The 26507-nt window shown below is 52.7% G+C and overlaps 2 protein-coding genes across 3 annotated transcripts in view; one reads left to right on the plus strand and one right to left on the minus strand.

Annotated features, from left to right (window-relative positions):
- NARF (nuclear prelamin A recognition factor) overlaps positions 1 to 14164 on the minus strand; it is a 16767-nt gene extending 2603 nt beyond the window's left edge. The window contains exons 1-10 of one of the 2 annotated variants that reach the window (XM_006886121.1): positions 14138 to 14164; positions 11829 to 11909; positions 7529 to 7672; positions 6795 to 6927; positions 4847 to 4981; positions 3992 to 4110; positions 3616 to 3745; positions 2540 to 2603; positions 1307 to 1444; positions 153 to 310 (exon numbers count right to left, since the gene is read on the minus strand). In XM_006886121.1, coding sequence (XP_006886183.1) covers positions 153 to 310; positions 1307 to 1444; positions 2540 to 2603; positions 3616 to 3745; positions 3992 to 4110; positions 4847 to 4981; positions 6795 to 6927; positions 7529 to 7672; positions 11829 to 11909; positions 14138 to 14164 — 1129 coding nt within the window. The remainder of the gene's footprint in view (positions 1 to 152; positions 311 to 1306; positions 1445 to 2539; positions 2604 to 3615; positions 3746 to 3991; positions 4111 to 4846; positions 4982 to 6794; positions 6928 to 7528; positions 7673 to 11828; positions 11910 to 14137) is intronic. The other variant, XM_006886122.1, reaches the window with a different exon arrangement.
- Positions 14165 to 21274: 7110 nt separating this feature from the next.
- Positions 21275 to 25252, plus strand: LOC102853570 (chromosome unknown open reading frame, human C17orf62). The gene is made up of 6 exons (XM_006886304.1): positions 21275 to 21440; positions 22167 to 22208; positions 22349 to 22422; positions 23032 to 23128; positions 24359 to 24503; positions 25135 to 25252. The coding sequence occupies exons 1-6, from the start codon at positions 21356 to 21358 to the stop codon at positions 25250 to 25252; spliced, it is 561 nt and encodes a 186-aa protein (XP_006886366.1). The 5' UTR covers positions 21275 to 21355.
- Positions 25253 to 26507: the final 1255 nt, after the last annotated feature.

Consider the following 26507-nt stretch of genomic DNA (forward strand, 5'->3'; position numbering starts at 1 on the left):
CACACGTGAGCAGGACCGTCAAGGTGTCTGGAAAGGCTGCACACCGAGGAGTATCCATGCTGCGGAGCTGTGGCCATGGGAGTGAGGTGTCCGCCCAGCATGGCTCCGAGCACTGCAGGAGTGACCTGCCCGCCTGCTGGCCCCTTGCTCACCTCCAGGACATGCAAGAACTTCCACGAAGTGGTACGGGAACTTGCCCTTCCTCAGCTTCAGGATCATGTTCTGGATGTTACGGAAGCCGTAGGCAGCAGCAAAGCGCAGCAGCACCTCTCCGTTCTTCTCCAGGACGACCTCTTGGAAGTCCTTGTTCCTGCAGAACCAGTAAGAGCTTCAGAGACTATGCAGGCCTCAGGCAGCGTGTGGAGGAGAGAATTCCCATTGGCTCCAAGGAAGCAGTGTGCGGACAAGCAGAAGGCAGGCTGTGGAGAACTGAGGCTCCTGAGCACAGATACTGCCTGAGACCATTACTGTGAAACCAGCATAAACAAGCAAAACATGCCTAGGAACCCAAGGGGGAGGGGGCAGGAGAGGAGGGGCGGGAAGGGGTGGGCAGTGGGGGGAGGCAATAGGACGGAGCCGGGTGAAAAGATAGGGTAACGAGCAAGGTCCAGTGGTGATGAATTTTAGAAAACAGAACGCATGAGGAGCTGTATGAAACCCCGTGTGAATGAAGAATAGTGTGAAACGTAAGGCGGATGAACTCTGTAAGCAAACCAACATAAAATAAAATGCAAACAACGAGGGTTTTAGAGCACAAAGGAGACACTGTAAGAGAACACACCCATGTCTGTACACATGCGTGTGCACATGCTCACACACACATACGCACGAACACCCCCACGGCCCAGAGGTGTGTACACAAGCACACGTACACAGTAGCACGCTCACAGGCATATACACCCATCCCATCACCACACTCACAGGGACATACACCCAACACACACAGGCGCACATACCCAGTGGGACGTACACCCCACACACACTCATGGGCGCATCCACCTCACCTCCCCCCGGCACGTACACCCCACACGCTCACAGGCGTGTACACACGTGCACAGGCATGTACACCTCTCCCCACACGCTCACAGGCGTGTACACAGGTGCACAGGCATGTACACCTCTCCCCACACACACACTCACAGGTGTGTGCACATGCTCACAGGCATATACACTCCTCCCTACACCCAAAGGCACATATACACACATGCACATGCTCACAGGTGTCCACACACACACACCCAGGCACACTCCCATCTGGCCCCATGCGACCAGCTCAGAAAGCTTCCCAGCGACAGTCCCCTTGCACCTGAGGGCCCGACAAGTGACCTCCTCCACGTCCTCCCCAAACAGCTCCTTGGCCGCGTGCCGGAAGACATGGGCCAGGTACCCATCTGAGCTGGTGCCATCATGCCGCTGGACTTCCTCCTCCTTTAAGTCCCCAAACCTGACAGGCAAAAAAAAGGCCAGTTCTTGGTGCGGCCTTGAGTGTGGACCGGACACCTGAGGCCGCAGAGACCCCCATGCTTGCAGGAAGAATCTTCTCTTCACAGGTTTGAGTCCATGTGAAATTCAGGCTGCCCCAATCCTGGGACTGCAGAGAGGAGGTGTCCTCTTACATGCAGACATGGACCCACAGCACCTCCCTGGGTCATGGTGAGGCCCCCTCCTTGGTGAGGGCCCCCAAGAGAGAGCATCCTTCAGTGTTTTCTACGCTCTAAGTTCAAATCCAGAACTCAGGGAATCAGTATACCAGCCCCACCAGGGCCATGCCCAGGCAGCGGGGCCCCATGGCACGCACTGCCTTCCGACTAGCTTTTTTCAGATGAACCCTTTCAGGGGCAGAGGGGCCTGGCGACAAGCAAACGTGATGCAGGTGGGAGCCGTGCTGGCAGCACAGGGGCCGACGGTGAGGTGCAGCCGAGGGCAGGCCATGTGCAGCGGGGTCCCCTGGGGATGCTGTGCTTGGTGCTCTCAGGCTCCTGCCTGAGAATGACTCCCATTAGCTCTCACTCACCACCAATCTGAGGGGACAGAGGAGACACGGCCCCAAAGTCCTGTAATCCTGGTGCCCTGAGAACAGCCCTGTCCCCATGTGGGACACAGAGACCTGCACACGGCACGAAGGCAGATGAGGAGCACAGTGACCTCAGTCTCCTCATGGGGGACACACATCGCCCTCTCCACCAGCAGTCGGCCCACAGATGCAGCCTCTCGTCAGGCACACAATCAGGTGGCCCAGAAGCAAGACGGCAGGACCAGACCTCAGAATGCAGGCGGCTCAGACGCGGTGGTGCCTGCTCGGTAGGTGTCTGGACCTCGACAGGTGGACGAAGCACCGTGGAAGCCCACCAGGCTTCCTCCCTTCCGTCGGGGCTGTGCCCCCATCCTGCCCTCGTCTAACATGCGCCTAAGGGGACCGAGGGCCCTAAGGGAACAGGTGCTCTAACAAGTGTCCTCCTGCTGTCAAGGACCACGAGGTGGCACAGGCTCACACACAACTCCTCCTGTCCAATAATGGCCAACCCTAGAGGCCACTTACAGAGTGTCCACAGCTTCCTCCTTCACCGAGAGGTCACTCTGCTCCATGATCTGTAGAAGTTCACCTGCAGACACACAGAAAACACAAAGGACCCTGAGGGCACGTGGACGGCCAGGCCAGGGGTGACGCGGACGAAGGCACATGGATGGTTAGGCCAGGGGTGACACAGATGAGGGTGTGTGGTCAGGCCAGGGGTGGGGTGGACAAGGGCATGTGGACAGCCAGGCCAGGGCTGACACAGACGAGGGCACATGGATGGTTAGGCCAGGGGTGGTGCGGATGAGGGTGTGGGGACTGCCACGTTAGGGGTGTCACGTGTGAGGGGATAGGGAAGTGTGGAAGGCCATGTCTGTCAGTGGGTGCTGCAGGTGAGGGAGCCTGGATAGCTATCAGGGGATATGACACACAAGGGGAAGGGGTCTCATCTGTGAGGAGACACTGACAGTTGTGTCATGGGGTGTCACCCGTGGGGGCGTGGACAACTATGCTAGTCCATCCCTAGCAACATCCTACATGAAGGGAGGTGGACAGCTGTCATGAGATATCCTTGTGTGGTCTATCCCAGGGCATGGCATCGATGGGCACAGGGACCTTGGTAAACTGTGAGCTCCCCCTTCGGCAAGGACGTTGAGCTGTCTCCCAGGGAAGACTCTGAGGGAAACACACCTCACCAACCCCTCCTTTCACACAGGGACCAACAACAGTCCCACAGAGCATAGCTGGGCTGAGGCTCAGTGGGTCTTTTCCCTGAAAGGACTCCTGGGCCAGGCCCCTTTGCCCCGTGTGGGACGTGGGCTCCCCTACGCTGTGCGGGTGGCCTCACACACCACGCCTGCCCCGGCCCACAAGGTGATGGCCACTCCTCACTGCTATCCAGGTCAGCACTACGGGCTGCAGCCCTGGTCAGGCGCATGGGAGAGCATCAAGGACATCCAAGGGGTCTTGTTTCCAGCCGGCCCCTGGTTTCTCCAGACTTCACTGGCCCCCTTCAGTTTCAGACTCCTTCAGCACGGCTTGCGGCCATCTCAGGAAGCCGAGTGCCCCCCCCAGCACACAGACCCCGCTGTGGGGCTTACCCGACGTCAGCACGCAGTCCACGCCCTGCACGCTGGTCGAGGCCCCATGGATGTCTTCCCGCAGGGCCTCCAGCTTCTTGTCGTAGCATGGGCCCACGATGACGTGGAAGAGCTTGTCTGGAGAGAGGTTCTACAGGCAAAGAGCAGGTCTGTATTTAGTCAGTACTGAAGGGATGTCAGAGGTTGAGACCGCCCCAGGGCATGCAGGCCCTGCCCCCCAGCACAGACACCAGGGGCAACAGGAAGCTCAGGCCTTCCCCTTGACCCCAACACCCACGACAAGGGGGGAGGTGCACCTGCCCTTTAGGATGACCACACCCCCGCTCCCAGGTCCTGCGGAGCCGAGGGCCTGATCCCACAAGAAGAGGCCCTTTACCTGCTGTCTGGCAAAGTAGTCCTTCACTAAGGAGCCCATGACCTGCTGGGGGGACTTGGCAGTGCAGAGGTGGGGGGTGATGGGGCTCCCCAGCACCCGCTCAGCATACCGGACCCAACCTGGGGGAAGAGGATGGACTCACCATCAGGATATCGCCTGGTTCTCATCCCACTCCACCAGGGCATGACGGGCTGTCCCCCAAACCTCCTCCCCTACAGTCCACGAGACTGCCCAGTGGAAGCCCTGGGCAGTGCTGGCAGCGGCCAAATCTGCACTGTCACACCACAGACCTGATGACCAAGGGTGGCCATAGAAGACACCGGACACGTGACACCACAGCAGGCCAGGGAAGTGAGACAGAGAGGGGAATGGACACTGGGCAGCCTGAGCCTCCAGAGGGGGGCTCCTGCTCTCACCTGGTGCCAGCCCCGGCTCAGTGTCCCATGCACAGCCTGTGGCCCCATTCTCATCCTGTACCCTCTCTGGGCCCAGCCTCACCCCTGGCTGGGCACCTCTCCACATGCCCTCTGCATGCTGGACCTCATGGAACTGGCTGATGTCCTTCCTGGGAGCACAGGAGGACAACGTGGTCCTGCCCTGCCCTGCCCTGCCCTAGCAAGGACACAGAGATGCCACCTGTGCCTCCAGTACAGGGCTTCTGAGAGAAAATGGACTGTTAAAATTAAGTGAGTAATGTTTGTCTCAAAATCTTCAGGCCCACCACTGAATGAAGTTAAGAATGTAAACTCAGCTGCCATCTCACCCCCAAACCACCACAGCCAACAGCTGGTGACAGACTGAACACCCGGCCGAGGCCAACTGGCACAGAACGGGGCTGCCTGTGTCTGCTCTCACCTGGGCAGGCAGAGGTCAGCATGGGCAGTGTCCGCCTGTCCTCGCTGTGCTGCCGGAAGCGCCGCACAAACTCCTGCTGGCTCTCCAGGACGCTGAAATCAGCAGCGATTGTGGTGTCGAACACGTAGTGCACCCCTGTGAAGAGGGGGGTCAGCTCTGGCCGTGGAGGGGGTCTGTGCCTAGCACAGCTAAGGACACTCCGTGGCCCTCACACGATGGCCCATCTCCTGAACCACGGCATCAGGAAGAATGGGGGCCAAGGAGCACGGTGAGCCCAGACGGCCTAGGGCTGCACAGATGGAAAAGTGGCAGGTACTTGGATGTGCAAGGACTCACATGTGACACGGCCCCGCCAGGCCCCTCTCCCTGAACACGGCCACATACCCTCCCCCAGGTCCCTCTCCCTGAAGGTGGCCTTCTAGGCCTCTTTCCTTGTACACAGGGCCCCAGGCCTCTCTCCCTGAACATGGTCTCCACAGGCCTCTACCACGGTACCGAGGCTTAAGTACAGAGCTTACTCTCAGTGTGTTTTCTGTAGCCAGCAAGCACGTTTCATGTCCATGTCAACACGCAGTCTGTACACACTGCCTCACGGGGCTGTCTGTAAACTGAGGGGCCACGTGAAGGGCCAGTGTACTCTGAGCCACCTGCTCAGGGAGCCTTCCAGGTGGGATGGGCAGCAGCAGCTCTGCAGTAACTAACTACCATGCTAGGCTGCCTGGCTGGACATAACTCTAAGGTGGTCTTAAAATGTCAAACTAATCTGATTTCTTAGAAAATTCTGTAGTGAAATATGCATATACATGAAAACACTACCATTTCTACCATCTTTCTGTGTGAAATTCAATGACAGCTGTGTTCACCAAATTATGCAAACACCACCACCTGTTTCAAAACTTCTCCATCACCAACAGAAACTCAATCCCTGAGGCAGCAGCTTGCAGACCCTGAGACCACTGACAAGGGCTGTGACTGTGAACCTAGCCACCTCCCTTCACAGTTACACTTTCATTAATATACGTGAACAAGCCAGAACATATACACGCAGGGACCTCTTTGTGACAGTAACACTGCGATTACACGACAATGACTGTAATAAACATCACAGCAAGCCTAAGTCTTAAAAGCAGCAATTATTTTTAAAAAGGAATACGTATTGCACATCGTAAAATAGCACCTTAAGAAAGCTGTTTAATGGAGATTGTTTCCATTAGTGCCAAAACATTCCATGGTATAGATTTTGATAAAGCCCTTCCTAGTCCTTCAAAAACAGGGCCTTCCTCATCAACACTTTTGCACCTTATACTTTGGTCCTGGGTAAAACTAGGCTGGTTTCAGGCCTCCACAGCACACAGGGACAACAGCGCCACAGGCCAGCATCAGGCAGAGGGCCGCTCTGTAGACAGGAGCCTGGAAGGGCCACGCAGCACTGGGCAGGTTGAGCCTCTGTACCATGAGGCCTCGTCTCAAGAGTCATTTTATCTTTGACCGTGATCCCAGTGGACTAGTCTCAGAAAGCCCAAGTTCTCCCTCACCACTCCTAGAACCGACGAGCTGGGCGCTGGGGCTGCTGGGCTGTGTAGACACCACCTCACACATGGAACTCAGCACCACGCATGGGGAGCTTAGGAGCCACGAGTTTTGCAAAAGCTGAAACACAGCTATCTTTTCAGGACTGTCCTCGTTCCTGTCCCAGGGCTCACAGCAGAGGCCCTCCCTGGAGGTCCTTCTGTCCGAAGTGCGTCTAGGTCACTCCAGGCACGAGTTTCCCCCACCCCTCAGTCAGCCAGGCCACAGCCCCCCAGTGAGACACTGGTCTGCGGGCAGATCATCCCTTCACACACCATAGGCCAGGCTCTGACGGTCTCTATTCCCTCATGTGCTCGTGAAACACAAATCTGAGGGAGAAGAGGGCTGCCACCCACTCCCAAGACGTCAGTCAACTCACCCAGACTTTTGAGGAAGCCGCAAAGTCTTCGGGATGCATCGGTCACGCTGAGGTTGAATTTAGCAGCAAAATAAGGCAAAGACTGGGGACACACAGACACTGCCAGCACTTTGTGCTTTGAGGTATCACATTTCTAAAGAGAGCAGAAGCAGGCACGGGTGTGGGGAGGACGGGAGAGGACCGCCAGAAAGGTCCCTCCTAAGAGAATCAAAACCAACACAACGGAACAGATGTTCTGTGAACGATCAAAGAAAGGACAGACACTGGCAGCTGCCGTCAAGGAAGGGAAGGAACCACGACCGAAAAGGCTACAAAATAAAGTCAAGAGATTTTTTTAGATTAAAAAGAAAAAAAGTAAGAGAAAAAACAAGATGGGAGTTTTAACAGCACTATATCAATACATGTGAAGAGTTGAAATAAAACACAAATTAACCATTTATAGGGCATGACCAAACATAGTCAGACAGACACAGCCTCCGAAACAAAGCTTAATGTCACACACAGCCCTGACTCACACAGACACTGCTGGTCCTTCACACACCAGGCTCACACCTCTTGTTCACACTCACACCCCTGCTCTAACACCTCTCATCCACGTGTACTCGGGTCACACACACTCTCACACGTTCACCCTCACTCCTCACTTGCATCACAATCACACACACACGTGGTCCTCCAATCGCATGCACTCTGGTGGCAGTTGCCTGGCTCTCGGGGACGCCCCAATGCCATACCTTATTGAGGTTCAGAACTCGGAAAAAGTCCTTGGCGTTCTGCTGGGAAACCCGGGCCCCTTCCTCTGCAGTCACGCAGCTGTCACACGCCAAACAGTCGCTCAGAAATATTTTGGCGTCAGCCAACTTATGGAACTCTCCTTTCTACAAAAGAGGAACAGTATTTTCCCCCTGGTTCTTCGCAACAGCGCTTTCAGAACTGCTTCCTCAGGAAGATCACCAACAAAAGCACGAGTGGAACTGAGACCAAATCCAAACCCTGAGGGACTATGAGCAGCAGCCCTGAACCGTGCGCCGCCCTGCACCCCGCTTCTCTGTCCTGCTCGTCTGCTGGCCTTCACTGTGACACTCCAGCTCCCTGATGGCCCTCTTCTCTCTCACTGACCCTCTGCCTTTCCTAGCATGGTGTGTCTCTCCACAGACTGGCTTCTGAGAATACACCCAAAGGGAGGTGAAGTTCCATCCTTGCCTCTAAGGAGTGTGATGGTTCCACTTCCTTCAAGACAGACTTGTTTGTTCTTCTGGCAGTCCACGCCAGGGCAGTCAGGACTCTTCAAGAGCACCATTCAAGGCATCAATTCTTCTTCAGTCTTCTTTATTCACTGTCCCACTTTCAGAGGCACAGGAAGCAGCTAAGAATACCAAGCCTTGGATCAGATGCATCTTAGTTTTTGTGGGTTTTGTTTTTTTTAAGAAAAATCTTTATTATTTTTGTGTGTGTACCGTCAAATCGGATCTGACTGGTACAGGAGGAGATTGACCCTCCTTCTCCAGCAGAGCATCTGGTGGATTTGAACTGCATACCTCTGCGACTGCAGTGCAGTTTCTTGCCACTAGGCCACGAGAGCTCCCCGCATCTTAGTTTTTAACCTGAGATCTTTAGCATGTTGGGTCCGTCTTCGACAGCAAATTTTCCCAAAGAACCATGTCTTTTGATTTCTTCATTGTGGGTCCAAGTCAAATGAAGTCACTGACATCCTCTCTTTTCTCCATCTCTCATGACGTTGCCTGTGGGTCCAATGGTAAGGATTTTTCTTTTTTTGATGTTGAGCTGTGATACATATTGAAGGCTCTTTGATCTTCAGCAAGTGCTTCAAGTGGAATTCACTTTCTGAAAGCAAGGTTGTGTCATCAGCACAACACAAGTGGTTAATGCATCTCCCTCCAAACCTGATCCACATTCATCTTTATCAAATTCAGTACGAGTGTAGACAGCATGGAGATGTCCGTATCCGATCTCCACTAGCTCCACAGGACGGCACTGTCCCCGTCCACAACACCCACAGCACAAAACCAATTCCTGTAAGGTCAGACATGGTCTCCATGGTCCCGCACCCACTTCTACTAATTCCAACACCAATCACACTGCCCCACTGTGTCAAAAATCTGTTGTCATGACCACACAGGTCTCACAGACGGTACTCACGGTTATAGGGTTTATTAAGGAGGGTAACTGGTTAAATTCAGGTTGGAAGCAGGGTACAATTCTTCAGCCCAGCGTGCAGGACCTCTGACCTTAAGCCTCATGACTTAGCGCAGTGTTACAATGTTCCCTCGGTCCTCCAGCAAGCGGGCAAAGGCCCCAGCCCTGGCTCAGTGGGGCAGCAGTCAAAGTCAGCTGTCTCATGTCGGTCTCTGGCTCTCTGCTCAGGCTGCTACGGCTCCCTTGTAGGTCCTGGTCTGGTGGCACAGAATTTCTGGCCTGAAGGACACACTCTCTCTCTGCTTCCTCATTTGCCATTAGCCTGCTTAATTTAACTTGGTGGGATGGGGAAAGCGACCAATCTCACAATGCTTACTTTATACATACCTGATTTAAGGTCCATCCTAGTTACATGGTGGAAGTCAAAGCTGACGGTTAGGAAAATCATTTGAAACCATAAAGCCACCACCCATGACACGACACCTAGCTTCTTGAATGATGTGCTCAGCACACAGACAGAACAGGTGTTCAGAGGCCAGAGCCCTGACACACACCTCTCCTGATTTTAAACCGTGCACTGTTTACAGAGCTCCTTCACGGTTTCGGTATAGGTTTCACATGAGTACAAATAAGTGTTCTGAGATCCCAATTCTTCTCAACGTCAGCCATAACTTGGTAAGATCCACGCAGTCAAATACTTTTATTCATCAAGTGATTAAAAAAAATTAAAGTGGGGCCCAGAAGGAAAAGGCTCTGCAATAGGTTCAGGGGGTGGTGCAAGCTACTCTGGGACTTGGCTCACACGGCCCAGAAGATCCAATGATGCTTTAACCATCAACAGTAACTAGAGATGCTGTCTGAAGTCTCTCTCTGGAAGGCCCCCACAGGTGAATCCTAGCAGACCGGAGACTGTGAAGCAACGTCCTGCCATTCTCTGTTAAGAACTAGTATCCTTTTGAGAAAAAGCTTTTGCTTTGTTACTGGAACTTCATGGACTGAACTCCTAACCCCGGGCTGCCAAGTCACCACAGAGCCAGAGCTGCTTGTCCTGACCTGGGTGTTCTCTGCTGAGTGTGTTCATCTTAAACCACCACTTGGACGCGTCTCCACTCCCTGAGCTGACCAGGCCCAAGCCAGGCCAGCAGAAGCCTTATCTCCTGAGCGCAGCTAACTCCTGCTTCCCAGCTAAGGAGCCAGCGTACTTCTGGTTCGGGTGTCTGTCCAAGATCCATGGGGGAAGGGCTTGACCTGCTGCCCGGGACACTGGCTGCAGGCCCAAAGTATCCCCTCTGGATGGTACTCAGGGCACTGGGCTCACCCCTTCTGACTCCCCCAAACCTGCACAGGACCACAGAACAGGGCATGTTCTTAACAGTAAATGACATATTTGGACTACATAACTTCAAAAGAAAACCCACTGAAGGAAAACAGTCTTGGAAGGACCACAGGGCCCAGTGAGATAGTATGTGAGACCTGTACAGGACACGTAGTTAAAGATAATCACCACTACCACACGAGGGCGGTTAAAACCCAAAAATACAGGGAGCTCTAGTGGCTTAGTGGCAAGAAGCTGCACTGCAATCCCAGAGGTACGTGGTTCGAGTTCACCAGATGCTCTGCTGAAGAAGGAAGGAAGGACAATTTCCTCCCGTACCAGTCAGATCTGATTTGACGGTACACCCACAAAAAATAAAATTAAAAAAACAAAACAAAACCCAAAAATACTCAGCAACTGAACTGGAAAAAGACACAAAAAAGAAAACCTACTGACTGGGAAAAAACATTTGGCAATACCATTTCAGACAAAGATCTCATATCAAAAGTTTACAGAATCCTACAGGGCCTCCACAAGAGAAAGACTGATAACCCAATTACAAAATGGGCAAAAGACATAGAAAGACTTTTCACAGAGGAAAGCATTCGAATGGCCAACAGACACATGAAGAAATGCTCCAAATCACTGACAGTAAGAGAGATACAAATCAAAACCACAATGAGGTACCATCTCACTCCAGTAGCAGTGGCAAAGTTTAACAGGGCAGCAAGTAATAAATGCTGGAGAGGATGTGGAGAGATAGGAACTTATACATTGTTGGCGGGACTGTAAAATGGTACAACCACTCTGGAAGGCAGTTTGGCACTTGCTCAAAAAGCTGAACACAGACATTCCATATGACCCAGTTATTCCACTGCTTGGAATATACCCCGAGAAAATGAGAACTGAGGCACAAATGGAGACTTGTACATCAATGTTCATTGCAGCGTTATTCACCATCGTAAGAAAATGGAAACAGCCCAAATGTCCAACCACAATCAAGTGCACTGAGAAATTATAGTACACTCACACGATGGAATACTATGCAGCACGCAGGAGCAATGATTTTGTAAATTGCCGCCTAACTTGGGAGGGACTGGAGAGCATTATGCTGAGTGAACTAACTCAGTCTCATAAGGACAAATACTGTATAAGACCATTATTGTAGTACAAGTATGAGGATACAAGGGGCGAGGGGGGAGCTGTTTGGTGGGGATGGGCGGGGGAGGGGGAGGGGTTAATCATAGGGCCGCGCAATGTGATGGGTGGAAGGAGGAGTGGGTAAAGGAAATGGGAAAGATCTGGTGGGAAAAACAATGTATATGAACTTTGTAAATAAACCACTATAAAATGAAAATTTTATTTAAATTGAAAAAAACACACAAAACAAAACCCCAAAACACAGTTTCATGAATTGAACTGTATTCCCAAATACATGTATGCAGCGCTGTCAGCAGTCACAGGTAAGGGGCAGGAGTCCCCACCTGTCAGAAGTCACAGGTAAGGGGCAGGCAGCAGTAGCAGTTTCATCCAGTCTGAAAGGAAACTGAAAATATACTTACTTCTTCCTTCTCTTGGGCCGGACTCGTTGCATCAACCGCTGCATTTTCCTGGTCATCAGTTTTCGACTTTTTACTGCATTCCTTAAAGAAGCAAGAAGGTATATTAAAGAAGTGTTCAGTCCTACCAAACCCCCTAAGGGAGGCTCTGGGGCACAGTGTGCTGCACTGTCTGAGGGGCTGAATCAACCAGCTTGTGGGAGAGAAATGGAGAGAGTCCATTCCCAATGGACGCTTGTCACAAGCTGGGAGCAACTCAAACTGATCTTGTCTATTGGCTTATATCTACCAAAGAAACTCAGACACCCTTCGGCCATTCAGCCTTATGTCTAGGACCTTTTCTACAGAAATGGTAGCACCTGCTAAGATTTACTTGCATGCACACTGTCTGAAGTAACTATGAGAAGACACAAGGCTTCCATCAAGAGGACAGTGGCTACATCTGTAATTATAAGCAAAGTGGCTAGATGCCTCAAGTAATGCAGAGTGAAAAGAGACCCCAGCCTGAAAACAGGATGACCTCTATGTAATCCAACTTTTTGAAATCAAATATTTCAGGCATACAGTTGATGTTAGGAAAGCTATCAAAGCTCACAAACGGGCTGGCTAACATCAAACCTTTCTATCAGGCATCACCTTTTGGAGGGTGGGGCAGCCAAGGAGAGGGGGAAAGGTTCACTGTGTGCACCCCGCCCGTTTGTGACTTTTTACCCATGAAGCATGTCAGGGTTTTTTAGAATTTGAGTTGACTATTCAGACACCTCTACTGGCTTGTATTGTTAGCTGACATGCACATTCCTGGCTGATATTTAAGAGTACTACAAGATGCAGTTGGGTATTTGGCCTAGCAGTAAGGAGCTATGCTGCCAACCCAAAGGCATGCGGTTCGAATACACCAGCTGCTCTGCAGGAGAAATATGGATAATAACCTCCCTTACAAAAGCGTCTGAAAACCCACTGGAGGGTCAGCTGTGAGTCAGTTCCAATCGATGGCCTGTAATACCATATGATGTGCAGGCACACTATTACGTTAAGGAATATGATTTAAAATTTATGGATTAATGCTTACTAATTATTTAGATGCTTGGTGTTTGCTTGTCCTTTTTTACTGTAAGTTTAGAAATTGGTTTCCCATCCAACAATTGACACATTTTGTTTCACTCACATATTACATACAACCTCCTGGATGTAAACCTTGCCTGGGTTCCCTGTTTTCATCAGGCCTCTCCTGCACCTTCTGCTTTCTGAGCTTTATTTTTGGCAAATGCATCCCTTTTGGTTCTGTGAGCAGGCCTGGGAGTTCAGTAAATGTTACAGGTCTATCTGCTGTTTGGCTGAAAAGATGATCTGCGGAGATGGTGGTCTTCCTTCTAGACCTGGGGCTGTCTCAAGAGTCCTTCTCTGGCCTGTGACACACAAGTACGCTTGGTCTTTAATTCTGTTCTGCATTTCCCCCTCCCAGGACCTCAGTGGTTGCTAGCAGCCACTGGGCCCCATCCAGTTCTGGTCTCAGGGGCAAGGAGGCTGCGTGTCACGTGGTGCACTAGTCCTACTGACTGTTTCCTGGGACTCCAGGCAGGCAGAGACCAGCGGCTGCCCACAGCTGTGCGGATGGAGACTTGTCAGCAGGGACTATGTTAAGGGGCACGCCAATTTTTACTTAAAGCAGCCTGACCCCTCCCCGCCATTAAACCTCTGCCCTGCTCACTTCAGTGGTGGGACTGACCCGAGGGCCAGCAGGGGAGGATCATGCGGCTTTGCTTCGGCTTCTGTGGTTAAAATTCCTCGGGGGCACGAGAAAGCACTGACGAGTGGGCTGAAAATCACGAACATCAGTGCTCATCGCAGACATGCCGAATATGAACCAGGCGCTCGGACATGGGGCTCATGGGCAGCTGTCCACGCTGGCCGGCGCCCGAGGACCGCGGGAATCCCGACCACCAACGACCCCTGTCCGTTGGCCAGGTTTGGCGCACCACCGACCGCGAGTGACCTCCCTTGGGGGCGGCCAGGCGCCAAGAACCAGATCACCACCCAGCAGGTCCAGGCCAACTGGACCGGCTCTCTGGACCGAGTCTCCAGGCCCTTCTCGGGGCAAAAACACTGACCCTCGGCCCCGAGCCCTTTAGACAGACCGACAGTCTGGCTCCAGCACAGGACAAACAGCCCGACCTTCGGCCCTGGCCTCCTCGCGGAACAGCCCGGCCCACCATCCTGGATTCCCGGGGTGACCGCCTTACAGGACAAGGAAACTGGCTCGGCCCTCACCAGCCCGGCCGGTCCTCGTCCCGGCTCCGGGAAGGGGCACTCACCTTCCGCGTGCAGTGCTCACACTTCATCTGGAGGTCCCGGGGAGCGGGCAGGAGCACAAGGGCAGAGGACCAGGTCTGGAAGGAAGAGCGGGAGACGCGGGTCACGGCCGCCGCCGCCCGCAACCCTTTGTTGTCCTCGCCCCCAGCCTGGAGGTGGCATGACCCCACCCCCACGCCGCTTAAGAGAGACCAATCAGGACACAGGGAAGGGGCGGGGATACGATGGAGCCAATAAGAGATCGTATAGCTGCTGTGTGGCTCCACCCGCAAAGTGCTCAGTCCAGGCCAATGAGAGGTCTGAGAAGGGACGAGACAGAGCTGAGAGCCAATCAATGTGTCAGGGCGGAGCACGAGGGGCGGGAAACTGTGGAGATCTGAGGGCATGTGTCCTGGGGACTTTCCAGGACCACGAGCTTGGCTGCTCCGGTGGGCACTTTCAGCGGACATCTGGATGCTGTCCTCTCCGCCGCCATCGCCTTCCCACGGCGTCATGGAGTTGCCCCGCCGGTCCCGCACTGTCGCGGGGAGGCCGAGGCCAGTGCGCACGCGCACCTTTCGGCGGGAGGGGGTTGGCATTTGCCTTCTTTTGACGTTGGCGATCTTACGGAGTCCGCGGATGTAAAGGATAATGATTGTTTCCATTAAGAGGGTTTTTTCCCCCTTTAAAATATACTGATTCGTCAAAATGTAGGGTTTTATCAGGGACATCACTTCAAAGAGATGGGCCATGAGCTGAGGGTAGTTATCAGTGTGGTCTCAGGACCAGAATCACCAGCCCCTCAAGTCCTTGGAAATGCTGGAACTGACCGAGCGTTCTGCTTTAACAAGCCTTCTGGTCAATTCTGATGCCACTCCAATTTGAGAACTCGGGGCAAAGAGCATAAATGTTTAGGAGACTGGTAACCCCATTTGTTCGTTATGCTCCTTGACTAGCGGCTGATGCCAGTTATAAAAAGTAATAGTGAATTTTTAAAAAAAGTAATAGTGAATAGAAATCCAAGCTCCACTCCATTTTCTGTGCAGAGTATAGGTGGCATGGGGGATGCATCCACCCTCTATACTGTCTGTCACAAGGGGAACCAATCTCCCAGCAACATCCACTGCACCAGACCAGTCCCCATCATTTCTGGCATGACCTCCATGCTCTTGCACCTACTTCTAATTCCACCCTCAATGGTATTTCTCTACTACTGGCTCCGAAATTCCTTGCTATGACCAACATCTACAGAACCATACTCTCACAGTTAGGAAATCTGCTAGGGATGTTATTAACAGGTTATAATTCAGGTTGGGGATAGGATACAGTTCCTCAGAACAGCTTTTGAATGAAGCATGCCCACAGGCCCTCCAGTCTCACGGTTTAGGTCAGTGTTACGAAGTTTCCTTAGTCCTGTCAATTATGTGTCTGTTGTCCCCTCCCATCCCCAGTCCTCCGCAATCTTCAGGGAAGACCTCTGGCTCCAGCTCGTGGGGCAGCTCTCTCAGGCTGGTGTTTGGTTCACCACTGAGGTGGCTGCTGTTTTTGCATGTGTTCCTTTGACTGGCACAGAACTCTCTGGCCCTGAGGGATGCATGCTACGCTCTCTGTTGCTGCTTCCTTGCTGGTAGTGAGATGCCACCTGTTGCTGCTAAATCTGTTCGTTAAACTTGGTGATATGGGAGAATGTGATTAATCCCAAAAGAATTAGCTCATACACTATTACACGTTCTTCCCCATGTAAGAGTGCAAGTCAAAGATAAGAGCTAGAAAAGTCTTTTTTTTGGGGGGGGGGGAACTCCCAAAACATCAATACCATAATACTATGTTTTCTCATCTTTTTGACCACTGAAGGTGGCTTTGATTCCAGGCAGGGCACTCTGTACCTTTTCTGGTGAGAAACAGAAGGATGTCTTTGGATTCTGATGTGGAGAGCAATGCCTAGCACAGTGCAGGACAGCCCTCATTTCAGAACAGCTGCAGCAGCAGAGAAAGAGAGCAATGGAGCAAGATGCTATCTGTTAGGCCCTAAAAACAATGCTCATCGCACTGCAGGTACAATTCATAGCACCCCAAAGGACAACGGAGAACTGCCTCACAGGGTTTGTTGCTGTTAGGTGCCGTTGAGTCGAGTCTGACTCATAGCAACCCCATGAACAAAAGATCTGAACCATGTCCTATCCTGTGCCATTTTCACAAGATTTACAAGGGTGGAAAGCTTCACTGAAGCAGACTGTCATATCCTTCTCCTGGAGAGACTGGTGGATTCCATCAGGGTTTCTAAGTGATCATTCTTGAGTGAGGGACAGCTGCTTTTCCCAGTCTCTTAAGCAAAACAAAAACCGAACTCACCATGATTATGTTAATGCTTACTCAGAAAAACTAGTGGACTGGATATTAGCAGTCCAACAGGCAACACCTTGTTATGTGTTATGCAGTTGACAACAACTCCTAATGACCCTATGAAGAACAGGTGTGAACCTTGTCCTATCTTGTGCCACCCTCACTGTCTCTGATATGCTTGGACCTATTGCTACAGTCCCTGTGTCAATCCAGCTTAGCTTCCTCTGACCTGCCACCTTTCCCACCACAGTATCCTTTTTTTCCAAAGACTTGCCACTCCTGTCCAAAATTTGTAAGACAGAGTTTCATCATCCTTGCCTTTAAGCAACAATCTGGTTGAAATTCCTTTGAGATAGATTGTGTTGTTCTTTGGTCAGTCCATGGAATATTCTGTATTCTTCATTAAGACAACAATTCAAAAGCATTGGTTCTTCTTTGGCCATCATCATTCACTGTCCAATTTTCAGATGCATAAAAAGCAATTGAAAAATAGCTTGACTTGTTTTGGGTGCACCTTAGTCTTAAAGACTTTATCATTTAGTTTTTATCAGCTTGGATATGTCCTTGACAGCATATTTTCCCAATGCAACACGTCTTTTGATTTCTTGACTACTTCTGCCCCAGGTGTAAAATGAAATTAATAATTCACCACTTCAATCTTTTCTCCATCTATCACAATGTTGCCTTTTGGTCTACTGGTGAGAATTTTTGTTTTCTTAATATTGAGTTATAACTCATATTAAAGGCTATATTCTTTGATCTTCTGCAGAAAGCATTTTAAGTCCTCACTTTGAGCAAGCAAGTTTGTATCAACAATGCAAGTTGTTGATGAGTTTTCCTCCAATTCTGATGCAGCATTTTTCTTTGAGTCAAGCTTCTTGAATGATGTGAACAACATAGATGAAGTAGATAGTGGTCACTGTCAGTTGCTTTACTAGGGTGATTTGTTGTAATGCTGGAAACAATGCCACTGGTATTTAAAATACCAGCAGGGTGTACAGCTTTCACTGGAGCGTCTAGGTGGAAACAGACTGAGTAGCAGAACTCACAATCCATTTGTTAAATTGCAGGCCTTTGAAAAAACTGTGGCTAACAGAAGCAATACCGAACCACAGGCAAAATTTAAGTATTGGTTGCTATGGACCATATATTGCTACCCTTGTTTCCAATGAACTGATCAGAATTGGTTCAGGCAGTTCTTGACACCATTTATTAAACTTGGTTATAGATGTTTTAGTATTTTTTAAAAGTTGGGTTTGTTTTTTTTTTTTTAAAAAAAAGAGGTCTCGTTTACATAACTTTGCATAAGCTTTAAGGTTTTAATATCCCTGCCTCAGGTGGTGTCTGTATGTAGTGATGTGAAGTCTGGGGTCCCTGTTCTCTAACTGTACTTCATTTGCTCTGACACACACACAAGAGAGGACTTACTAGTCTCCCATTCCAGGAACCATAGTTGACCCTCAGGTGGGTTTTTAGAGGCAGTTAAGTGCACGGGAGATAGCCCATCCTTTCTCCTGAGAGCAGCTGGTGGATTCAAACCACATGCCTTATGGATTGCAAGAACAGCTTCTTGCCACTACGACACCAGAGCTCCCAGAAAAATTTCATATGGTCAAGAGCCCGTGGTGACAAAAGAGGAAGTTCCTCAGGAATTGACGGCATACACATTGACATATTTCAATAAAAAGATGCTGCCCTGGACACGCTTACCAAGTCGTGCCACGAAATCTAGACGACAACCACCTTGCCAACTGACTGTAGAGAACCACATTTGTTTTCGTTCCATGAAAAGGTGACCTCACAGAGCACAGAAATTATCAAAAGATAACATTAATATCACATGCTCTAAATGATAAAAAAAAAATTACTGAGACAGCCCATTAACAGAGAACTTCCAGATGTGTAGGTTGGGTTAGAAGAGGTGATGACACTAGTGATATTATAGCCAACAGTAGGTGGATCTTGTCTGAAAGCAGAGAGCACTAGAGGAATGTCTATCTGTGTTTCATTGACTACACATTTGAAAGGCATTTGACTGGATTATGACAAACTGTGACTGACTCTGAGAGGAATGGGAATTCTGAACATCTTGGTTGTGTTCATGTCAAACCTATGCTTGGACCAGGAGGCAGTCATCAGAACAGAGCAAGAAAACACTGCATGTTTCAAAATCAATAAGGGTGTATTTCAGGGATGCATCCTATCTCCGTACCTTTTCAATCTATATGCAGAACAGATTATGCGGAAGGCTGAGCTCTTTGAGGAGGAATGTGGCATCAGGACTGGAGGAAAACTCATCAACAACCTGTGTTATGCAGATGACATAACCTTGCTTGCTGAAACTGAGGACCTGAGGCATTTACTGCAGAAGTTCAAGGACTGCAGCCTTCAATGTGGACTGAAGCTCAACATCAAGAAAACAAAGATCCTCACCACTGGGCTGATTGGCAACCTCATGACAGATGAAGAGATTGTTAACATCTTCAGCTTCCTTGGCTCCATAATCCACAGTCTTGGTATGAGCAGCCAGAAAATCAAAAGACAAATTGTATTGGAAAAATCTGCTGTCAGAGACCTCTCCGAGTACTGATGAGCACCGGTGTCGGTCTAGAGACTAAGGTGCACCTGATCCAAGCCATGGTCTTCGCAATTACTTGCTATGCATAAGAAAGCTGGACAGTGACGAAGGCCAATAGAAGAATTGATGCCTTTGCTGGAGAAGAGTATTGAATATACCATGGACTGCTAGGAGAACAAACAGGTTTGTCCTGGAGAGGAGAAAACCAGACCGCTCCTTGGAGGCTAAGATTCTGAAGCTCCGTCTGAGATGCTTTGGGCATGTTGCCAGGAGGAATCAGTCCTTGGAGAGGGACGTCAATCTTACAAGAGTGCAGGGACAGCGCAAGAAGAGGAAGACCTAGGATGAGATGGATTGACTCAAGTGTCTGGGGTTAATAGAGGTCGGTGTGTCAAAGACAATGAGGCTGGCTCAAGAGAAGGGTTCAAAGCGACTCCATAACAATAAAAATCCAGGAAGTTCAGCAGTAAACGCGGACAGTGATCCGCACACGATCACCCTCTCGGTCTCCGCGTGAGAAGTGAATATTCGCAAAGTTCTCAGCCAGGATCTTCGCCTCCCCGCGTGTCCGGAAGTCAGCCTTGTCCCCGCCCCCGCGTGTCCGGAAGTCAGCGTCGTTCCGCCCCGCGTGTCCGGAAGTCACCGTTGTCCCCGCCCCCGCGTGTCCGGAAGTCAGCGTCGTTCCGCCCCGCGTGTCCGGAAGTCACTGTTGTCCCCGCCCCCGTGTGTCCGGAAGTGCGCCCCTCGAGTACGGAAATCAGCGCGGTCCCCACCCCGGCGAGTCCGGCAGTGAGTGTCCTCCCGCCTTCCCCTCCGCTGCGGGGTCCAGGTTGGCTTCGAGCTGGACACCTGCTGGGTAGGCGCCTTTGCCCTGGCTCGGCCGGTGGTTCTGCAGGGGGAGGCGAGGCTGGGGGGGTGTCCCGTGCTCTCGCTACACAGGGAGAGAAGTTTCGGGGAGACACGTTGGCGCGCCCCCCCGACCCTGCGGGTGCCGAGCCTACAGTTCGCACTGGCGCCTCGCCGAGTGTGGCCGTTCGTTTGAATGGACGCGGGGTGGGAGGCCGGGCTTGGCTGATGGAGGGCGGTGCCCGCTGGACATCCGGGAAGCGCCCCAGGCGGCCTCAGGGCGGGAAGAGGCAGTTCCCGTTTCTGACGGCCGGCGCCTCGGCCCTGCTCCTAGTGGCGACAGCTCGGGAGCAGAGAGCACGTCTTTCTGTAATCGCAGGTCCTCTGGCCTGTCCTCACACTGCTCTGTCCGAGTGTCCTGCACAGACCTGGGATTCTGTGTTGTGGGACCTCACTCCGCAGTTTCACACACACACATCCACTCACGTGTTGTTTCTTGGAGAGGTAACCGTATTTGTTACACACCTTTAACAAGTGTGTAACCGCTGGGAGACCCGCGCTCTGCTAGACCTTCCCTGTGCGAGAGGCTGTGTGTGGAAACTGGAGTAGTGTCAGGCAGGGATCTCGGGTTAGCTTGTGTGGTTTCTTCAAAAGCTCTTAGAAGTCAGCTTCTCAGCAGTTCAGCAACTCTTAAATATCTCAGAAACCCAATGGAGGGTTGGCCGAATAGGTTGCAGCTGGGTGGCAGTGTGGCAGTACACATTAGGGAAATATCTGAGGATCTGCCCAGGACCCGGGCTCTGGTGGTGGAAATTCGGGTTGCTGTTGGAGCTGTTCCCGGATTCTCTGCAGACACCGCTCCTTGAATCTCCTTGTTCAGCTTCAAGCCTTCTGTCCTAGCGGCTGGACCAAAACTATGATGAGCTTTGACAATATGACTTTTTCTTTCTTTTTTTTTAAAAAAAGCAAAATATGAGTGAGCTCTAGTGGCCTAGTGACAAGGATCTGCACTGCAATCCCAAAGGTTCACGGTTTGAATCCACCAGATGCTCTGCTGGGGAAGGAGGGGCAGTCAGATCCGATATGATGGCACACAGCAAGGTGGTATTTTTATTTTAAAAAAAAAGGCAAAGTAGGATCTCTTTTCTTTCTCTTTTGGTTCCTTTTTGCTGGCAGCCTATGGAGGGCCAACAGGGTTTGGCTGCGGAGGCCCCGGAAGCGTGAGGGCTACAGGTGATGTTGGTTTCCTGGAGGCTGAGGTCTCTGTGGGACACAGATGCTGAGCTAGCGGCCTCACGGGGACCAGTACCCACTCGCCACAGCTGCTTGGATCTTCGACTCTTGGGGGCCCTGGCTGGTCGACTGGCCCCTGAAAAGGAGGTAGATGCTTGTCTCTGGTCAGTGGCCTCTGCATCTGTGTCCCTTTCTCCCCAGGCTCTGTGTCCAGTTGAGAGTGGTGCCGGCATCTTCCAGGATGTACATGCAGGTGGAGGTGCGCACACGCTCCTGCCTCCACCTGACGCGGGCTCCGGGTATCAGGTCCTGGTCCCTCCTGGTCGGTAAGGATTTTGGCGTCTCTCCACAGACAGTCAGTCTGTCGTTCTCCCTCCTCCCTGCAGCGTGCAGCCGTGGATAACGGCAGCTCATCCGTTCCTTTGTGTCCTTTTATGGTTTTATCCTACAAACCTAACAGATAGGTCCCTTGTGGTTCTTAGCACCACGTGCCTTTTTGTCTGCACTGCCTGCTCTTTTCTGAGGTCCAGGTTTTCTCTTCAGGCTCAGACACAGCCTGCTCACAGGCTACTACCTCACAGCCTCAGCACTTTCTGGTTTCGTCTGTTGAAAGATGTGACTTGGGCTCTGTCCGCAGGTGTTACTCAAGGTCTGGTGAACAAGCCAAATTGACTGTTTCTTGGGGTGATGAGGCTGGAACAGTTCCAAAGGGCTACCCTCGCGTCCCTTCATCAGGCCTGCCCCTGTCCTGAAAAGATGTGGGGAGAGGTGCCAGTGTGCTCCGTGTGTGGCCCCTGCTGGCCCTTACACACTGAGCTGTGACTCCCTAGGGCCTTGGCTTTGTCTCACGCCAGGACACCCTCTTGTTCTCGTGACTGTAGACAAGTGTCTGTAAAGGTTTCATTATGTCTGTAGACAGACTTCTGGACTCTGCTCCCTCAGCCCCTGCTACTGTCCTGTCCCCCTGTCTGGCCTCAGCTGTCCTTGGCTTCAGGAAGGGCCTGCTTCCTGAGGCTATGCTCCCAGGACCTAAGGCGCACTCTGCTCTGCAGGGATCCTGTCCATTGGCCTGGCCGCTGCTTACTACAGTGGAGGTAAGCTCCGTGCCTGTCACTTGTGTTGCGTATAAGGGGTCCAGGAGCGCAGGGGGTCCCGCCCTCTGTGGCTTCCCCTGTGGGACAGCTGTGGCTGCTCTGCTCAGCTCCCTCACGAATCAGCTCCGTCTCCCCTGCAGATAGCCTGGGCTGGAAGCTCTTCTACGTCACGGGCTGCCTGTTTGTGGCGGTGCAGAACCTGGAGGACTGGGAGGTAAGGGGCAGTCAGCTCCCTAGGTGCAGGGTATCCCGCACCCCCAGGTCTGTGTCTCAGCCCAGTTGCCTTTCTGGCTCCATGCTGACCGGCCTCCACCTGCTCATGGCTTGCTCCTCTTGCCCATTCGGGGGCTTTGGCAGCACTGTGAGGGTCCTGACGGCCGTGGGCTGGTGACACTCCTCCTCCTTTACTCCTGGACGCTGCCACAGCCTGGAATGTGGGCGATTCGGCGTGCCCAGTGCTGGTTCCTCTCCCGTGGTCTTCACAAATCCCTGTGGTGCTGGCACCCCCCACCCTCTTTCTCCAACTTGATGGCATGTCACTCTGCTCTTTGTTTTGAATGAGCAGCTGTGTGGCTTCGACTGTCCCTAGGTTCCCAGATGCCTGGAGCTTCAGGGGTGCAGAGGTCAGACCCCACCAAATATTCCTGATGCAGTTGGGGCAGCGCCTGGCAGGCTGTGCTTGACCATGGCTCCCATATGGGTGGCCCGTGTGAGGTGTTTGGGGGAGCGGCGGCGTGCATGATGGGCCTCAGACTTGGAGGCGGTGGCGTGGACAGGACAGAGAGCCCATCACAGGACTGATGCCTTCTGGTTGTGTTTCCAGGAAGCTATCTTCAACAAGAGCACCGGGAAGGTTGTGCTGAAGACATACAGCCTGTACCGCAAGCTGCTGACCCTCTGCAGAGCTGGCCACGAGCAAGGTGAGGTGTGGGCAGAGGCCTGCACAGAGGGCTGCCGAGTGTGCTCTCTAGTCTCTTCTATTCCTGTTGTTGTGAGGGTGCACTGGCCCCCCCAGAGGCCAGCTAGTGCCTGCAGGGAGGACCCTAAGAGGAGTCCGTGCCCTTGACTGCTCACCCAGGAGGGCCTGTGCTTCAGCAGGGATCCAGCGGACGCTGCCCCTGCGTATTGCCCCCCTCACTTCTCTGTCACGGACTGCCCCTGCGTAGCTAACGCAGACGCTGCCCCATGTATCGCTCTTCCCACTTCTCTGTCGCAGACGCTGCCCCTGCATATTGGCCCCCCTCACTTCTCTATCATGGACTCTGCCCGTGTATCGCTCTTCCCACTTCTCTATCGCAGATGCTGCCCCTGCGTATCGCCGTCTCACTTCTCTGTCACAGATGCTGGCCCTGTGTATCGCCCCGCTTCTCAGTTGCTCCATTTCTCTATCATGGGCACATCTTGTTTGGCAAAACGCTCAAGGAAGCACCGGGTGGCTTCTGGTTCGCGGCACCTGTCTTAGGGGTTAATCGCTTTTACCCAGTTTACTGAGCTTAGAGCAGATTCCTTGGAGGCTAGACCTGCAGGGATCCAGGGAGATAGATGTGCTACCTGGTCTCAGGCTTTGGGGTCTCTGTGGGGCTTGTGCTGAGGTGGTTGATGGACAGCAGGGTGTCAGGACCAAGGGGGGCTGCTCTGGGTACCTGAGTAGGGTCTCACCACAGCTGCCATTGAAGCATGGGCCCCCATCCCTCAGGGTCAGGAATGCACTTCTGTGACTAGGGCCATGAAGAAAGCAGAGTGGAGCATGTGTACGACTGGTGGTAGAACAGAGCAGACAGCTGTCTCCACGGAGACCAGTGAGCCCGTGGGGGGCTGATATGCCCACCATGGTCAATGTTGTGGTCTCTCAACCATACTAGGGGTGATGCCAACCGTGGTCACCTGATGGCCCCTCACCTGGGTTGGGGTAACACGTGTTGTCCCCTCACCTGGGCTAGGAGGGACCAGTGGTCTGTTCCCTTGAATTGCTGTATGTGCCGTGACATGAGGGTCACCTGTCACGTGCCATCTAGGACCAGGGCCCCTCGTGGTTGCTGTGGTTTGTGAGTACACTTAGGTGCAGGCTCCTGGCTGTGTGGTGAGGGTTAGCCTCACGTGCAGACTGGCGTGATGGGGAGAGGTGAGTTGCTGCTGACCTGTGCCCACAGTGGTGGTCCTGCTGAGCGACATCCGGGATGTGAATGTTGAGGAGGAGAAGGTGCGGTACTTTGGGAAGGGCTACATGGTGGTGCTGCGGTTTGTGACGGGCTTCTCACACCCTCTTACCCAGAATGCTGTCATGGGCCACCGGAGGTGAGTGGCCGACCAAGCACATATTGTGGGGGACTCTGTGGTTTGCCTGGGGAGTAGTGGGGGCCGTGTGTGCGTATGAGAGAGAGAGAGAAAGAGAGACAGAGATGTCGGTGGGGTTGTGTCATGGGGACTGCAGAGGCTCCATGTTTGTGTCTCTTGTCTGTCTCCTGGGGGTGCAGATGCCCCGTGTGTGTGTGCACATGTTCTGTGGCGGACTCCACATGTTTGTCTCTGTGTTTGTGTGTCTGTGTCCTGGGGGTGCAGAGGCTCCGTGTGTGTGTGCACATGTTCTGCGGCAGACTCCACATGTTTGTGTGTGTGTCTGTGTGTCTGTCCTGGGGGTGCAGAGGCTCCGTGTGTTTGCATCCTGTGGCAGACTCCGTGTGTGTCTGTCTCCTGGGGGTGCAGAGGCCCCGTGTGTGTGTGCACATGTTCTGCGGCAGACTCCACATGTTTGTGTGTGTGTTTGTGTGTCTGTCTGTCCTGGGGGTGCAGAGGCTCCGTGTATGTGTCCTGTGGGAGACTCCATGTGTGCGTGTGTCTGTGGAAGACATCGGTGTGGGCCTCTCCCAGGCTTGGGGTGGGGAGGGCAGGGCAGCGGTGCTGACGGCCTGTCTGCCGCCTCATCCAGTGATGTGGATGCTGTTGCCAAGCTCATCACCAGCTTCCTGGAGCTGCATCGCCCTGAGAGCCCTGGAGCGCCTTCACAGAGCAGTGACAGTGACGAGGACGAGGGGGCCCACAGCTGATGGCCGGGCCAGCCGGCATGAGGCTGTCTCCACAGCAGTGGTGGGCTCTTGTGGGTGTGCCCTGCAGCCTGTTGGCTCTCGTCCTGGTGGGGGGTCTCGTGTGGGCCCTGAGGTGGGACCTCTGCGTGGAGGTATGCTGGGAGCAGTTTGGGCTTGGCCACCTTTCCCTGGTGAAACAGCTTTAAACCTTGGACCTGGGGTGGTCATGGAAGCCTGAGTGGCTGCCCAGCTCCAGACAGGTTAGGCCCTGTGTGGGGGCTCAAGCTCTACAGACGGTGGGCAGCCAGACTCTCTCCTCTGGATACCTGGCACACTTTAGGTATTGGCCAGGGCTGGAGTGACGACTGTGGACACCTGCAGTGTGAGCCCAGAGGTCCCAGCACCTTCTCCACCCCTTTTCTTAATTGGACACTTGGCCACTGAATCCCCTGCTGTATCGTATCTTGGTCTGAGGTGGAATCAGCTGCCTGTGGGGCGAGAGGCCTGTTGGGCCCAGCATCATGACGTGGGAACCAGCAGAAGTCCATCCTCGGCCAAAGCCTTGGCGGCCACTGATACTTTAAAGCACCTGAGACCCCACTCTCCCATGGACCCATCGGGGGTTGGGATGTCCCGTCCTGTGCCCTGCACCCCTGGCCTGGCTTTCTTAGCTCCCCAAGCCCAGACTCCAGCAGAGCAGTGATGTGGCTGCCCCAGAGGGCCTCTATGCAGGCTGGAGGCTGTTCCTGGCCTTGAACTCAGGGCTCTAGAGGGGTAAGGGGCACAGAGATGCCTCTTGTCTGGGAGATTACACAGAGCCTGGCCAGGGTGGTCCCCAAGGACACAGAGCTGAAGCCCAGAAATACTTTCTGGGAGCAGGAGAGAACCCCCTCCCCCGGGGGGAGGGCCTTCAGTGGATCTGTAGTTTGAGGATCTGGTTATCTGAATGAACATGCCAAAGGCTTTTTTTTAAATAGTTGGGTTTTTTCCCTTTAAAATAAAAATGAAGTGCTGTAATCAGAGTCCGTTTGTTCATCCTGCCCTGGCCGACCAAGAATGAGAGCCATCTCACGCAGCCGCCCCACCTCCCCAAGCCTCAGGAGGGGGAAGGATGGGGCACCTGAGGGGGGCACAGGTGAAAAACCAGGGGGATGAGATGCTTGGGTCATGACTGACCCCGTGTTTCCAGAGCACTAAAGCACACATCCTGTGAGAGGCCAGACTTCATAAAGAATACAGACTATCAGTGAGTGTTCCTCTGATCCTGAGGGCAGAG

This window comes from Elephantulus edwardii, unplaced genomic scaffold (assembly GCF_000299155.1).
Source record: "Elephantulus edwardii isolate Elephantulus edwardi_28Jun2011 unplaced genomic scaffold, EleEdw1.0 scaffold00048, whole genome shotgun sequence".
Lineage (NCBI taxonomy): Eukaryota > Metazoa > Chordata > Mammalia > Macroscelidea > Macroscelididae > Elephantulus > Elephantulus edwardii.